This window comes from Chrysochloris asiatica, unplaced genomic scaffold, assembly GCF_000296735.1.
Source record: "Chrysochloris asiatica unplaced genomic scaffold, ChrAsi1.0 scaffold00032, whole genome shotgun sequence".
Lineage (NCBI taxonomy): Eukaryota > Metazoa > Chordata > Mammalia > Afrosoricida > Chrysochloridae > Chrysochloris > Chrysochloris asiatica.
Window position 1 is genome coordinate 25201668 of NW_006408550.1, and position 17292 is coordinate 25218959.

At 44.9% G+C, this 17292-nt stretch overlaps 1 protein-coding gene across 1 annotated transcript in view; it reads right to left on the bottom strand.

Moving 5' to 3' along the window:
- Positions 1 to 2635, bottom strand: part of GRM8 (glutamate receptor, metabotropic 8) — a 1194828-nt gene extending 1192193 nt beyond the window's left edge. The window contains exon 1 of the mRNA XM_006859342.1: positions 2126 to 2635. Within this exon, the coding sequence (XP_006859404.1) occupies positions 2126 to 2635 (510 nt within the window). The remainder of the gene's footprint in view (positions 1 to 2125) is intronic.
- Positions 2636 to 17292: the final 14657 nt, after the last annotated feature.

A 17292-nucleotide genomic window follows, 5' to 3' on the forward strand; every position in this document is an offset into this window, starting at 1 on the left:
AGGAAAAGCTGGGGGATCCTGGCCTTGCAATTTGTCTTCAGTCAACCCATGAGAAATTAGGAACAACTGCCTAGTTTTCATGAAGGTTTCTGGGGATGGATAAGGAGAGCTCCCTTGGCCTCCTGCTTTAATCTTTTGTCCTCATTACCAAGACGCCTCTTCCTTGTGTCTTGTAGAAACACCTCCAGCATTCTCTGGTGTCTGTTTGTGCCTCTGCAGGACTCCTTAGGTGTAGACAGCTTCTAGTCAGCATCCTCCTCATTTAAAAACATGATAGCAATCAGAAAATAAACATTAAACTGCCTCTACCATAAACCAAGCCATTGCCATCAAGTCAATTCCTATCCATGGAAACCCATGTGCAAGCAAGTAGAATTGTTCCAAAGGTTTCCCTGGTTATAATGTGTACAGAAGCAGATGGCCAGGGCTTTCTTCTTTGGTGCCACTGGGCAAGTTTGAACTGCCAGCCTTCAGGGTAGTTGTTGTTGTTGTTAAGTGCCATCGAGTCAGCTCCGACTCATAGCAACCCTGTCAAATGGAAATGGTTTGGGTCACCCAGGGACCTTGTGTTGACTCTTACTATTGTAGTTGTTAGGACCCATCTAGTTGGTTCTGTCTTACAGCAGCCCAGTATAAATAGGGTCCAAAGAGAGGCTGGTGGGTTTTAATTGCCAACCTTGCAGTTCACAGTCCTACAGCACCACACCAGGAATCCCAAGTCTGCCTTTTAACTTCCTCTAAACTATGAGAATCTATTCCGAGGTGGACAGCTATGTGAATTCCAGCCCAAAAGTAGGCCAAATTAATTGGTCCCCCCAAGATACTGCCCAACATAAAGAACATTTGACTCAACTCCTTTCATCTTTTTTGTGAAGTAAGCTTTCTATCAAGTTTTCGTTTTTGTCACAGTATCTGCCATCTGTCTAACTTCTCCATATCTGTTGAAGATTTTTAAACAAGGCATAGAGTTTCTCACAATATAATATAATTAAATCTCATCCAATTATAATAAGGTGGAAAATTCATGTCCCGGTAAGAAATTTGAGCAAACGGTATTTTAAATAAAAATTTAATACTTTCAAAATTATGTCTATTATAAAAGACTGTTGTCATTGTTAGATGCTGTTGAGTCGATTTTCTCTCATAGCAACCCCATGTGATAGACCAGATGGTCACCCTGGGGTTGGCTTGACTACAATCTTTTCAAAAGCAGCTTCCCACAACTTTCTCCCACAGAGCCCTGGGGTGGATTTGAACCACTAACATTTAAGTTAGTGGCTGAGGTCTTAACTGCATCACCAGTGGGCCTTATAAGAGATTACAAAAAAAGGAGAAGAAAAAGTTAGTGTGTTAAGGTAAGTTTATTATGACACTTTATACTTTTCAATGTATTTTACATATATTACTTCAAGATGTATTTATCAAGATAATTGATAGGCAATAGATTATCAAACCTAAATGAGTCTTGACCTAACCTGCCACATTTGAACTTCCTTCAATCAGAATTATATGTAATTACTCCAAGTCTGTATGAGAGCTATCTGAATTAATGAGGTTCTGCTGCATTCTGGTTACAATACACCTGACAATTGTATGACCCCCTCATCTCCCATGATGTCACTCACATCTACACATCAGTAACGAACACTGTTTTTCCACACAGCAACTTGTATCCTAATAGTATCCCACATGAAAGGGGCTTCACTAAGTAAATTACTTAATACCTGGAGAATAACAAACCTCATAGAAGTGCATGTGCGCCATGCTGGTGCTTTGAAAACTGTTGGCTTTGACTTAAAATGAGTCGCAACAAAGAAGGTATCCCAAAATGTTAATGACCCAGCATGTCACCGAAACTAGGACCCCGTACACCACCGGAATTATCACCTTCCTCTTTGGTAGAGGGGGAGAGAGGAGCAGCCGTGCAACAAACTATCAAATGAATGGATCTAATGAAACGAAATCAACCCATGTAGAAACCTTCACACAGAATCACGTGTCTGAAGAACTGGTGACAATAACAAGGGTCAAGCATCTGTACTGTCTTCATTTTCTTCTGCAACCTGTGGTTGAAATCAGTTTGTTAACGTCACACAAGGATCAGAGAGATAAGGCCTTTACCTACCTTAAAAAGTCTTAGAATGTTAGCAACCATGATGGACACAGAGCTAGCAGCAGCACCGATGACACCAGAAATCTTGTCGGGCTTGGTGAAAATGGGCGGGTCTCCATTAGCACACTTCACATCAAATGCGTCTTTCTCTATTAAAGCCTGCACGAACGTCAGAGATTGCTCCAAAGCGTAGGTGTCCCGGGAGCACGTGTCAAGGATTCTAACACCCAGTGTGATATTGGACAGGAGATCTGGGTCCTTATTAATCTGATCAATTGCATAAAGCATGGCCTCAAGCCGGTGAATGCCCTTTTCCTTCTTCAACTCCCCACACGGCACCCCTCTCTCTCCCTTTGCATGGACTGGGAACAGACCCCCCAAAATGATGTCCCCATCCAAGCGTATGGAGTGGGCATACTCCTGGCTGTGCGTTCTTTGCATCATAGTGAGGATCCAGTAGAACTTGGCAGTCAGGAGGAAGAAACAAGGGCAAGAGACGGAGCGCTTTGCCTCGCATACCATTTTCTCCACAAGTGGCGTTGCAATCCAAGACCCAAAGTTTATTCTTGCCAGAGAAGAAGGTGGACCACCTGAGGCTGCACCTTCTGGAGGCTACCATCAGGGCCCATGGGGAAAAGATGCTGTGGGTTTCAGCAAGTTCTCTTGATTTGAAAGTCACAGTGAATTTCCATCTGATCCTGAAGGTTCCATTTTATTTCCATAAAAAGTTAACTTGCCTGGAATTGTGGGAAAGTCAGAATGACATCTGAGATTCTGAAGTTGGGATGAGGTCAACTATTCACGTCCTTGAAGTCAGCCCTGAAGCAGAATTACTCCTGTGGGAGATTTCAGGAAGAAAAAAAATAATAAGCGTTCAGTTCAATGGGTCTACATTTTTCATATTTTTAAGCCCTATTTACACCAACCTCTTTTTTGTTGTTCTGTTTTTAATTTCCCCTATTCTGTAAGAAACTAGCTCTTTGTATTCCCCTGTGACTTTAAACACCTGGCTGCTCTGTAGCTAAATGGGGAGATTGATGACTTTTGGAGCAAGAGAAACAGAAAAGTATCCAAAACTAGGTTGATTCTCCCAAGCCAAAGAGTAGCTTTATTTGCTATTTTATTTCAATAAATCTGATCTTCAGTGAAAGTCAAAAATAAATAAAATATAAAATCCTATGATGGGTGGCATTATATCTCTTCAAATCTGTTTTCCCTTTTTACAGTTGTCTGAATTTATCATTTGAATTTTGTTCGCAAGCTCATAATGAAAGGTTATTTTCTGTTGTGTAGCCACCAAGTCAGTCATCTGTTAATGACATTCTTTTTGGTGCCATAGATTTCCCAGTGAGAGAAAAAAATGATTATTCAGTCACCAAAAGAAATCCACACAAGGAGCCCGAAATGTGTAAATTTTATAGTTTGTTAAAAAAAAAAGAGAGAGAGAGAGAGAAATTAACTAAGAATGTCAGCTATTTAACATAAATTATCTCATTGTTCCCTGGAAACAAAACAAAGACTTGAAAATTAAACACATAGGGAGGGTTATGTGTGAAGCTATTCCTGTTGCCATTGTCAGATTGCCTGTTAATGTGGGAGCAAAGGGCAGGCTTACACTGCTGAAATAAACAAGCCTTGAGCTAAAACCACTAGGAGCAAATCAAAACTGGAGATCAATGGAAGAGCTTCTTAATTTTGTGGAACTCAATGGGAGAAAGTTATTTCATCAAGACTAGAACTAAACTAAAGTGAAAGACTCTACCAGCAGATCTAAAGAAAAGTTTACTTTTTGTTGTTGTGTTATCAAATGCCTTTGAACCAGTTCCTACTCATAGTGAACCTGTTACAGGGTTTCCAAGGAGCGGCTGGTGAGTTTGAGCCACCAACCTTGCAATTAGCAGTCCCGTGCTTCTCCTACAGTGCCACACCAGGACTCTAAGTTTATTCTATGTCTAAAGGACTCCAGGAGGTTCTTTTGAAGACTTCTGAACAAGGTTTAACTGAAAATGAAAACTGACTTAACATAAGGGAGTCAGAGAGATTTGAAATATACATGTAGTTAAGAGATTAAATAGCAACAACTTAGTTTTGTCAGGATGATTCATCTAATGCTCATTTCTGATCTATTTATCTATGGACTTGGAACCTGAAATTTGGACATTCTCCTCTATCCGAGCCAACCAACATCTGGTTGTATTTTCCATTCACTTGTTCCATTTCCACTTCATAAATTTTCTTCCATTTCCACTACATAAAATTTCCTTCCGTTCTTCCTGTCCCAAAAGAAGGATGGGGCCTCCCCAGAGGACCACTGAACAGATGTCTAAGGCCTTCAGAGACAGCAGATCCTTTTTTCACTTACGGCTAAGGGGTGGAAGTCCTGGTGTGGCACTGTAAAAGAAGCAATGGACTGCTAACAACAAGGTCAGTATTTCAAACCCACCAATCATGGTAGCATAGTGGTTACGAATCGGGCTGCGAACCTTAAGGTCAGCGGTTCGAAACTACCAGCCGTTCCACGGGAGAAAGATGAGGCTTTCTACTCCCGTAAGGATTTACACCATCGGAAACCCTGTACAGTGTCGCTATGGGTTGGAACCGACTCGACGGCACTTAACAACAACAACAACAACAATCATTCTCCTCAGAAACCCTACACAAGGTGGCTATGAGTCAGAACAGACTCAACAGCACTCAACAACAACAATTAAAAGAAGAGGACCAGAGGAGCCACTGGCCTGTATTTCTGAGTGTACATCTGGCAGGCTGACCAGTCAAAGGCCACTTTGCAGAGGCAGTTCTAGTGTATTCAGCCTAGGACACATTTCCCTGTGTCTGGGCACAGAGCTAAGCCCTGGATTTCCTATGTTTTCCCTAAAAAGACTCAGTGCTTTTCAGATTTCCCCATTGATATTCCCTCACACTCAGTTTTTTGAGCAGCTGCTTGAGCCTCAGAAAATTGTGTGATTAAACCACAGCCTGAGCGCAGACAAACCACAGAAAAAAACACTTGCAGTGGTGATTTGATTTTGTGGGTGCAATCATGCAAATTATACCAGCCACCTACTAAGAGAAGTAGGATTGTGTCCTACAGTTTCATACCATTGTTAATTGCCGTCGAGTCAGTTCCAACACATAGCAACCTTGTATAAGGTTTCTGAGGAACAGCTGGTGAGCTTGAACTGCCAACCTTGTGGTTCAAACCAACTTTGCAATCCAGCACATTAACGCCCAGCTCCACACCAGGATTCCGGAAGGGCCATTATAAATTACAGTAAAACCTCATGAACTCCAACCACTAATTCAGAATTTGGTACCATGTGCACATGGCTAGGTTGATCCTTCACGTATCCTACCGGAAGAAGCACAGAATAACCAGATGATAAGGAACTGTGGATTGAATAGGGAGCGCATGGCTCTGTGGGATAAGTACTAAACTGAGAACCACAGGGTCAGTGCTTTGAGTCCACCGCCACTCTGCAGGAGAAAGAGGAGGCTTTCTGTTCCCCCAACAGTTTACAGCCTCCTCAGAAACCCTATACAAGGTCGTGATGAGTTGGGACCAACTCGATGGCAGTTAACAACAATGGATTGAGTTATGTTCCCACACACACACACCAAATCCTACTCCCTATACCTGCGGATGCAATTCTGTTGCGGAATGGAGTTTTCCTTGGAATGTTAACAAGGATAGGGCAAGGTCAGGTGGATTCTACATCTAATTTGAGGTTTCCAAAGAGCAGATCAAACAGCCACACACACGGTAATACCATGAGATTGTCTACAAACCAATGAGCTAATAAGGAATACCTCGGACTATCATCTACAAGGAAGGAATCAACATGGCCAAGACCCTGATTTAGACTGTTAGCCTCCGGATGGTGAGACAACAAATGTCTGTTTTTTAAAGTCACCTCTTGTGGGATCTTTACTACAGCAGCTATAAGAAAGGAACACAAGCTGCAGGAGACATGCTTCAGGGAAAAGGAAGAAGGCCTAGGAGTGTTGTTCTCCAAGGACCCGTCTTTCTTCATTACACCAAGCCTCCTCCCAAGTACTTGAAACACTCAGGAGAATAAATGGTTTCCAATTGTAAATGGACATAAAAACAGTCCATCTGTTCATCACAAATCATCCTCACCTATCCCTGTGGCATTAAGCTAGTTCCTTTTGTACATTCCCAGAAGTATTAAAACTGAGTTGCTTTTCAAATTGGTGGTGGTAGCAAAGATTTTTAGTGTCTTTAGTATCTCATAAGGATCCCTGAGGGAGCACCATGGCTCTGTAAGATAAGCACTGGACTGTGAACCACAAGGTTGGCGGTTCAAGCCCACTAGCCACTCTGCAGGAGAAAGATGAGGCTTTCTGCAAAGATTTACAGCTTCGGAAACTCCATACAGGGCGGCTATGAGACGGAACTGACTCAACAGCACTTAAACAGCAATAATAAGGAGACTTGGTGGTGCAATGAGTTAAGCATTGGGCTGCTACCTGTAAGGTTGGTGGTTCAAACTTACCAGACCTCCTAGGGGAAGATGAGGCTGCCCATTCCTATAAAGATTTGCCATGTTATAAACCCTCTGGGACAATCCTACTCGGTTCCATAGGGTCACTAGGAGTAACATAAAATTCATGCCATAAGCACTGGACTGTGAGCCACAAGGTCCATGGTTCGAGCCTGCTGGCCTCTCCGCTGGAGAAAAATGAGTCTTTCTGCTCCTGCAAAGATTTAAAGCCTTGGAAACCCTAAACAGAGTCACTACAACAAACAACAACAAATCTCTTCAATGGAATCCTGGTGTGGCACTGTTAGGTAAGCACTGGACTGTTAACCGTAAGGTCAATGGTTCAAACCCACCAGCCACTCCTCGGAAACCTTATACAGGGTTGCTATGAGTTGGAAGCAACTCAACAGCACTTAACAACAACAATCTCTCCAAAGCTGGTGTTCTTGTCTGTAAAAGCATAATAGGGCTTGCCTTACCAAACACACAGAAACCATCAAACCAAGGTGAGGGACGTGCTCAGTAAACAAGTGTAATCTCTGCTAACACTATTGATCATTCTTTTCTTTCCTTTTGTTTTTACTAAAGCAAGCAACTTTTTTTCCATTTGCCCATTGGTGAAGTTTTTACTGAATTTTGTTTGTCACTTTAAAAATAACATCAGAGCTACTTATAAAATATTGAGATCTTACAGTTCTTTCAAAAGCTAATACACCATCATAAAAGTCAGACCCCTGACATTTGGAACATTTAGCTTCTCTTTTAAATTGTAAGACATTCTTTAAAAAAAAATAAACTTGGAAGTTTAGTAAAACCACATCAATTAGGTTTCACTGTATAATGTTAACATTATCTAGTCTAGTTCCGAGCAAATCTAGTGAGCTTCAATCTAAGCTCTGCCTAGTCTAAGTCCATGACCTTTCTATGCTAGAGGTCCGAATCGTGCACCTTCAGATTCTGGACTTGCTATTGTGGTTCTCAGGTGCAGACAAGTTGGTTCCCACTCATAGAGACTCAATGAACAACAGGGTCACTCATATTTCAAGTAAAACCATTTCCTCTCACACTGATCTTCTTTTGAGGATTAGCACAAACTTCATCTGTGCTGGCGGGCTTCCTCAAGTAGGTATGAAGTCTACATTCCCAAAAAATAAGGCCTGGGAGGAGGTCAAAGGTTCTCCCTAGTTTCTGAGTCTACAAGAGGAGCGAGGCAAGCCTGTCAGGAAGCTGAATGGATTAATAAATCCTCTTGGCCTTCCTGTTCACTTCCTACTGTGCAGAAATTGTAACACTACCATCAGTCTCCCTGACAACCTGGGTTGGCCGGGCAGCAGGGTACCTAGCTGGAACTTGAGTCTGGAGTCCCAGGATGCTACAAGCAGTGAACACACTTGGCCGCCCCAAGGCATGTCAGAAGAAAGGCCCAGAGACGTACTTCCAAAAACTCAGCCATTGAAAACTCAGTGGAGCACGGTTCTACTCTGACAACATGATATCACCAAGAGTTGCAGTTAGTTCCAATGCAAGTGCTTTTAACTGAGCCCCAGTGGAGTCCTGGTGTGGCGCTGAGGGCTAATGCACTGGACTTCAAAGTCGTTTGAACCACAAGGTCAGTGGTTTAAGCTCACCAGCTGCTCCTTGGAAACCCTATACAGGGTCGCTATGGGTTAGAACTGACTCAACGGGGCAGTTAACAACAACAGGCCAGTAGGGGGGACAGCTCCTTAAGGACCAACATCTCGAATTCTGCTGTTTTTTTACTTACTAAGTACCTTCTCTGTACCAAAGTCCTAAGTACCTAGCAAAGTATCTGACTGAATTTTCATACACTAATCATTAGCTCTTATATCAGTGCAAAAAAAAAGGCCAAGAGAGGTTGAGAATGGTCCAGACCGCCAAAACTAGTGAGTGACCCCACCACCAAAATCCTCAGAAGTCTCCACCCCGACTCCAAGATGAGTCTTGCTTTGAGAAATGCAACTGTTGCAGCAAAGGTGAAGATGTTGGGTAAATCCCAGCCTCTCCTCTCTACTGAAATCTTCAACAGTTAGTTCTTAACTAAGAATGTATCAGTCTCCATCACCCTGAGACCAGACCTAGATGGGGACCAGTTACCACTACCAAGTGCTCTGAAAGAAAAATGTGGAACAAAGCCCAAATCATTTTTAAAAAAAAAACAGGCTTACTGGTCAGCTCGAGACTGGTGGAACTCCCAAGACTCTGGCCCTTAATCACTCTTCAGGTCTAGAAATGAACTCACTCCCATGGCTCAATTTTCATCCAAGTAATAGCGTAGTGGTTACGAATCGGGCTGCAAACCTTAAGGTCAGCGGTTCGAAACTACCAGCCGCTCCGCAGGAGAAAGATGAGGCTTTCTACTCCCGTAAAGATGTACACCCTCAGAAACCCTGTACAGGGTCGTTATGGGTCGGAACCGACTCAACGGCACTTAACAACAACAACAACAATAGGTCTATAAGGGAAACGGAAGCACAGTGGCTCTGTACTGGTCTGGGAACCACAAGGTTGGTGGTTTGAGCCCACCGGTGACTCTAAGGGAGAAAGAAGGATGAAGCTTTCTGTTCCCACAGATTTACAGCTTCCGACACCCTAAACAGGGTCACTGTTGTTAACAGTCCTGGTGTGGCGCTGTGGGCTAATGCATCAGACTGCAAAGTCATTTGAACTGCAAGGTCTGTGGTTCAAGATCACCAGCTGCTCCTTGGAAACCCTACACAGAATAGCTATGGGTTGGAATCAACTCCACAGCACTTCACAACAGCAATAGTTGGAAAAGACTTTAACCACAACAATAAGGGAAGCAATAACACTAGTGAGGTATGTTGTTGTTGTTGATGTTAAGTGTCTTCTGGTCGACTCCAACCCATAGCAACCCTATATGGGGTTTCCGAGGAACAACTGGTGAGTTTGAACTGCGAACCTTGCAGTTCAAACAGATTTGCAGTCTGGTATGCATACCTTAAAATAATCAACCATTTGAGATCAAAAGGACAGCATTTACCCAAGGATGAAGTTAAGAAGGGTTAGAAATCAAGGAGGAATGTAAACTGAAAACAGAGAGAGGAAGTGGGATAGTGATGATCCACTGTAGAGTCTGCAAACAAGGAAATGAAACAAAATGTGTAGGATCTATTGAGTAGAAAACTGATCTACTCCGTAAGCCTTCATCCTATTGATAATAAAAAGAAGAAATAGAGAGAGAAAGGAAGGGAGGAAGAAAGAAAAAGGAAAAGACAGAAAGAGCTGAGAAGGACCAGTGAGTAGCATCTTGAAGGAGTTGGGATGATTTCTGAATTTCCCTAAGGGCTGTTGTTGGGTGCTGTTGAATTTATTCCTACTCAGAGTGACTCTGTGTGACAGAACTTCCCTTTGGGGTTTTCTAGATGTCATCTGCATGGGAGCAGATCACCAGCTCAATCTCTCACAGAGCCACTGGGTGGATTCCAACTGCCAACCTTTTGGTTAGTAGCTGAGCATTTAGCACCAGCAGAGCTACTACTCAAAGGGTTAAGAATATTTAACAGTTTGTACAAACAAAAACCAAACCGGTTGTCAGTGAGTGAATTCCAATTCATGGTGACCACATGTAGGTATCAGAGTAAACTATGTTCCATAGTGTTTCCAATTGCTGATTTTTCAGAAATAGATTGCCAGACCTTTCTTGCAAGGTACTTCTCGATGCATTTTAACCACCAACCTTTTGGTTAGTAGCCTAACACTTAAGCATTTGTGCCACCAAACACCTTTACTTAAAATCGGATTCCTGGGCCAGTTTGATGCCAATGACAGTGAACCTTCTACACACATACTATTTCTCAGGGTCCATTGTGTCTTCCTCTAGCATTTAGCAAGCCTGATTTTAGGCATGATATGGTATGCAGTGCACTGTGAACCACAAAATCAGCAGTTCAAGTCTACCAGCTGCACCGAGGGAGAAAGATGAAGCTTTCTGCTCCTGCAAAGATTTAAAGCCTAAGAAACTTTATGCAGGGTTATTGAGTTGGAACTGACTCAGCAGCTCTTAACAACATCAACAGCATGGTAAAATCCTTGCTGAGGAATAGCATAGCCAACAATTATATTTTTTTATCACAAAAACAACAAAGAGCATTCCCACGCTGCCTTCCGCTCAGCTCCTCAACAAGAAGGTTCATCTCACAAAACTGTAAATTCAGCAGTCTCACATGAGACCATCCACACTTGCAGCTTCTTCTGGCGGTTTTAGAAAATGCATCTTCTTTCTCTCTCATCACTCAGGCAGCAACGTGTGTGCAGGGCTCCAAGCTCTCCATGTAGAGCTGAGTGAGGCTGGGGAGACAGAGCTCTCCCCTAACAACAAGACCTGGAATTGAATCCTTGTCTGACAGTCACTGGCTGGTGACACAGAACATGCCATTTCACCTCTGTGGGCTCTCGTTTCCTCATCTGTGAAATGAGTGAGCTGGACCATATGGTCTCTAAGGTGTCTTCCAGCTTTCAGTTTCGAAATTCCATTGTATAATAATGAGGGAATATGAGATTAAGCTTGAGCCTCAGAGCAAGGTTTGGCCAACCAAAGACAGTCACTCAGATTTGTTTGCAAGCCGAGCAGCTCTTTCCCATCAGTGAGAGAGGGTTTTGAAAGCTCTTGAATACAAGCAAGCCCCATATTAAGAAAATCTGATACTTGAGACGCTCAACTTGCTAAACAGATAAATTAGAAGGTGATTATTTGCATTACAAAAAGATTCGCCACAGGTTTCCTTTAAATAGCTAAATCCCCTGGTGCATTTAAAATGCAATCTGATTTACTAGAATTCAATTTGTGCTTTTTTTTTTTCTTTTTTTCTTTTAGGAACATGACTACTGCAATAAAGAAGCTATGTTTCAAGTAATGAGAAGCCACTTTTATAATATGTATCATATAAAACAGGGAAGTGGTGAAACCAATATTTATTAAATGCCTACAATGAGTCATTATTTCATTTCCTCCTCAAATTAGGTTGGTATCATGGGGAAGAATGCACTGCCAGAAGAATGAACAAATCTGTCTTTGAAGAACTATAACCAGGATGATACTTAGAAGCAAAGATGGTGAGACTTCATGTCACTTACTTTAGACATGTTATCAGGTGGGACCAACCCCTGGAGAAGGCTATCATCCTTGGCAAAATAGAAGGTCAGCAAAGAAAAGGAAGAGCCCAATGAGATGGATTAACACAATGGCAGTGACACTGGGCTCAAACGTAACCATAATTTTGAAGACTGGCACATACCTCAAATATTGTGAGGATGGCACCGGACCAAGTTATGTTTCCTTCTGTCTCTGAGTCAGAAGTGGCTCAACAGCACCTAACAACAACATCACAGCCCCCAACTGGTAAATCATATGCCTGATTATTGAAAGATCACGAATCGGGCCACGAACCGCAAGGTCAGCAGTTGGAAACTACCAGCTGCTCTGCAGGAGAAAGAAAGGCTTTCTGCTCCTATAAGGATTTACAGCCTCGGAACCCCTGTTCAGGGTTGCTATTGGTCGGAACATACTCGATGGCACTTAACAACAACAACATGTGACTGTGTCTAAAGTCTCAGTCCAGGTTTCAATGCAGATCTGCTACAGGGGATCATGATGGAGACCGAGTTAAACTTGAGTGATAAGGAGAAGTATGGGAGTGGGGTCATGAGATTAGGAGACGCCAACTCTAATAACATTGACCATGTCACTTCACTTGGTTTCAGTTTCTTTGCTGCTAAAATGGGAAATGATTTCTGCTCACCTCCCAGAGTTCTGAAACCAGATATATAAAGTATGTAAAAAAAAAAACTTTGTAAACTGCCAAGTACTATAGAGCACACATGGATGTTATTCGATCAACAATGAATTCTAGAATGAAAATATTTTACCAATGAACTGTAGTTAGAAGACGAGAAAACCACTGTTCCGGTACTCTCAGGGCTGATCAGACCAAGTCCAAGGACTCAGCCCTGGAAAGCCCTTCTCAAGAGCTGAAAGCTTGAAGGGAAACTGAGAACCCAAGAAGAAAAGTCCAAGGAAGTGCAATGTGTCAAGGCAGCTGATGGTCACAGACACTCAGAACATCCAAGGGACTATTCTGGAGAAAGCTAGAAAATTCTTAAATTGTAAGTTCAACATACAGTGGAGCATCTTCCTCTAAGTCTCATTACCACTGGAAAAATCAGCCAATAGGCACCTAGCAAAGCTCTGTCTTTAGACACAACCAAGCCTGAAAACCTATGAAACTGATGATGCATGTGCTCCTCACAAACTCTGCCTGGCCCCTCCTTCAGCTCTTTGTTCTAGTCACCTGTTGCCAGTCCCTTTACACATGGCTCTCCTCTTTCCTGCCCTCTTCCAATGCTCATCTGTCACCACTTCAAGACCTTGCTCTCTCATTAACCTGGGAAGGCAGTGAGAAACAAGTGGATTCATTGGCAGGTATCAACATCTGAAAATATGTTATTGCCATACCCCCAACTACGTTTTTTAAAAAATCCTTGTTGTTGTTGTTGTTGTTGTTGTGAAGGGCCATCAAGTCCGTTCCGACTCATCTTGCGGTTCCCAATCCAGTGCTGATCCTACAGCGCCGCACCAGGAGTCCAATGAATGAAAATCTTTTACTAGTGAATGAGTGGTAAAGACAGTCCTTGGGAAATCTCGAATTCCCTCACCAAAGATGTGCCCCTCATATGGTTAAGACTGGGTATGTATGCAACAAGACCAAGGAGGGAGGGAGCTAGAGTCTGTCAGGATTGCCCCTGAAATCACTCTATAAGGTGGGTTCTGGGTGAGAGAGGACTTCATGCTCAAGGTCTTTCCCAACCTGCGGAAGCACCTGGTAGAAATGCAAATCAAATAAAATACCTTCAGAGCCAAAAAAGAACGAAAAGTCAAATCTGAGATCCAGACAAATAGAAAACCTCCTCTTAAGAAGCAACCACTGTAAACTATTTGACGTGACTGCCCCTCCCAAGCAAACTCTATGTGTGAGTCTTTGCCAGCTGATGCCCAATTAGATCCTACCAAGGGAACAGCAACAATTTCTTGGACCTTTGCAAGCCAGTCTGCTCAACACAGGGAGATGTGCCAGGTGTTTACTTGTGGGTCTAGTGAAGAGATCATTCATCAGAGCAGTATCTTTGAAGACATTGGGACAGAGCAATTCCACTTTGCAAACCACAGCAAAGTTGCCTCTAGGATGGGCATTCTGATTACAGAGAAGCGAGTGGAGAAGAAAGTTTGAACATCTATGTAGAATGATGCCCTGAACACAACAAAACATTCTTATACAAAGATTGGTACAGTGACTGCTGCCTTCGTGAGTGACAGTTGGGTTATTTGCTCCATAAATACCAATGAAACAAGCCCTGCAGCCCCTCCAACCTGCCCAGTCAAATTGGAAAAGAGTCCCTCTCTCCAGTCTTCTAACTTTCCCTGCCCTCTTTGGAGCTCAGCTCTTGTTCGTCTTCTTTTGTCCTTTCCCCGTTCCTACTGGATTTGAATGCTTTTTAAATATCCAAGTGGCCTTTACTTACCAAGGAGGCACGCATGGTACAGCAGAACTGACTAACAAACCAAACAGAAGACTTTGAGCCTAAATATCAATATAGAGATTGTTCTTAGCACCTTTTTTCTGTATTCTAGGTCAACCTTCTCCTAAAACAGCCTCCCACATCCCTGATTTAAAAACAACAGTGCTTTCTCTTTATCTCAAAAATGGTACAACCTGTAGTTGACTCAGATGGGGGGGGGAGGGGGAACTACATTTAAAAAAAAACCTCGCTTCATTTTTCCTATTGATAAGGCTTTTGTCTTCAAAATTATCAAGCCACATATTTTCAAGGAGCAGGGAATCCTTTTCACAGACATTATTCTTTCCAGACATTATCCACAAACAAGTAACCAAGGTAAACTACTTTCTGTAGCCATTTGCAATTACTGACAAACAATTTCATAAAGGAAAATGGGGGTTACAGTCAAGTGCAGTAAACTGTTTATCCCAGATCTACCTGCTGGTGGCTCTTTTTCACTATTTATTTTTCCTTCAAGCAAAATACAAACGTTCATCAGAATGCATGTTTTCCGTTTATAAATTGTTCTGGTAAATATTTCCAGGTCTAAATGTCAGTCGGCAGAATTTGTATTCAACCGGAGCAGTGGCCGAGGGGGCACTGGATTTGGGGGTATTTGTGAGCCATCCACATTTTCAGCTCTGAGGAGAAGAATCATCTCCAAATGGCAAACAGGCAAATAAGGCATTTCCCTCCCTGGGCGGGTTATTTGGGACCAAAGGGTTAGTGTGGTTGTAGCCACTGGCAGGTCTATTTTCACCACCGCTCTCCCAGGGGGCACAGGCACCCTCTAACTCCCAGTTCTGCAATTTCGGCATGGGGAAGCACTCCCTCAGGGAAGCGCGGGGGTGTTGTCTTGCGCAGCTGCACGCCCCTCAGCATTTCATTTGCACCAAGGGAGCGTGTGAGACAGACGGATTTGGGGGTGGGGTGGGGGTAGGGAATTCTGTTATATTTTCACCAACTGTATGAACCTCAAGGGATCTCCGAGCTGTTTGGCTGAACAGATGGGCTCCCTCTTGGCATAGCTCTCTCCCTCTTATTCTGCCACTTCTCCCTCTTCCTGCCTATCTATCTATCTATCTATCTATCTATCTATCTATCTATCTATCTATCTATCCATGCATCTATCACTGCCTGCAGCCACCCAACCCCCGCCCCCGCCCCCGCTCCTTCCTCCTGGCCGCATCTTCCTTTTTCTTCCCAGTCCTTTAGGCTGTTGAGCCGGGCATGGGGAAGAATTCTGGTCGGGGTCCGCGTCTGTGTCCCCGTCCCCGGAGCGTCGGGAGACCCGGCTTCCGCCCCCGCCACACCTGACGGCCCGAGAACCCACGCCCCGCGCCCCGCGCCCACTCGCCTGCACCTGGGGCCCCGATACCGGGGGCGCTTCCCAAGAACTGTCTGGGTGCTTTTGCCTTTGGTTTGTAAACTCAAGATACCCAGACCTTTCCCCCTGCTTTCACCCTCAAGGAGGCAAGGAACTCTGGTGTTTTCCCGAAATCCACAAAAAGGGGGTGGGGGGGGAGGTGGGGCGCGGGGATCCCAACCAACCTCGTGGGGTGCACTTGGAGAATGCAAACTCTAGGTGGAGCCTTCGCTGTGTGGGGTTGCGGGTATCAGGACCCCCCAAACCGCCCGGCTTCTCCCCCATCCACATCTTCAAGAGATCAGTCCTCCTTTTCCAGGCTCTAGAAGACGAGGGTTACCCAACTCATTCCCGAAACCTCCAACTTCTGAAATCCCTCCCGTTCTACTCACACAACGAAGATACCTCGTCATCTTGGCGGGGCAAGTCCGGGTTCCGACAGGGCAGGTCCAAGAGGTGACCCAGAGCAGGCGAACCGAGCAGAAGAAGCGCTCTAAAATCCTGCCGCCGCCTGCCCCATCAGAGCATTCTAAGCGCTCCTGCCCCCTGCCAGTCACCCTCGGGTTTCCCATCCGCCCAATAAACTTTTGGGGGATCACATCTCCAAGCCTGGGGAGTTCCAAGGGAAGTCTGCCTCTTTTCTAACCCTCTTCACTGGAATGTAATCACGGGAAGACAAGAGGGGTGGCTGCCTTGTTCCTTGCAACGTAAAATCAACAGACACCCAATCAAGCGCCAATGCCCAGCCAGCCTCTCGCCCCCTGGTGCCCACCCTCCCTCACCCCCCATTCTGGCAATTCCACCAGATTCCGGGGCGCAAGGCTGTGTCTACTGTGCTCAGGAAAAGCAAATCACGAAAAGTGATCTGGAAGGGAGCGGGGCGCCTAGCTGTCCAATGAATGGCTTTAGGGCAGAAAACGGAAAGGGGTGGGGAGATCTTCTTTTTGCAATCAGCACGGCGTTTGGGGTTGGGGGAAGTTTGGGAGCTGAGCACTCGCGTCCCACTGATCCGGCACTCTCTGCTTTCCTCTTAGCCTCCTTCAGCGGCTCGGGGAGTCTTACCTAGCTCCCCGCCGAGGACGCGGTGAGAAAGCCCGCTGGGGGCCCGTAGCTTCATGTCAGCGACGCTGCTACCGCGCAAGGCGAACACCACGGCCGCACTTGTAGCTGATCTCCGGGATGAGGGGGCTGCGCTGGCCGAGCCCGCGCCAAGTCTCTTCCATGTGAATAACAAATACTCCCACCGGCGGTCACGATTGGTCTGCGCCGGGCGCCTCCAGATCCTCCGCCCGTGGCCATTCACTCTGCGAGGCCGGGATCGCGGCCGGGATCGCCAATCGCTTCACGCCAGCCAGTCACCTCGAGATGCGGGAGGAGGCACCCCGTGGGGCGGAAGCCCCTAAATCGCAATGTCACCTAACTGCCCCTGCTCGGGTCGGGAAAGGGAGTCTGGCCGGCGGGTCCCCCTGCGCGCTACATCCCTGCAGTTCTAATCCATCCGGGAAGCAGAGATGTCAGTAGTTCTGAACGAAAATCACCCCACCCGCTCCGCCCCCAACAGAAAGGGAGGACCCAAACACTGGAGGAAGGGAAGCGGGAGTGAGAGCTGATAGTGGAGGAACACGACTGTGAAAGCGTTGAGCACTCCAACTGCCTAGCGATTCGTGCCAGCGCGGGAAGGTGCGGCGCCAAGCCCACCGGGCACCTTGACCAGG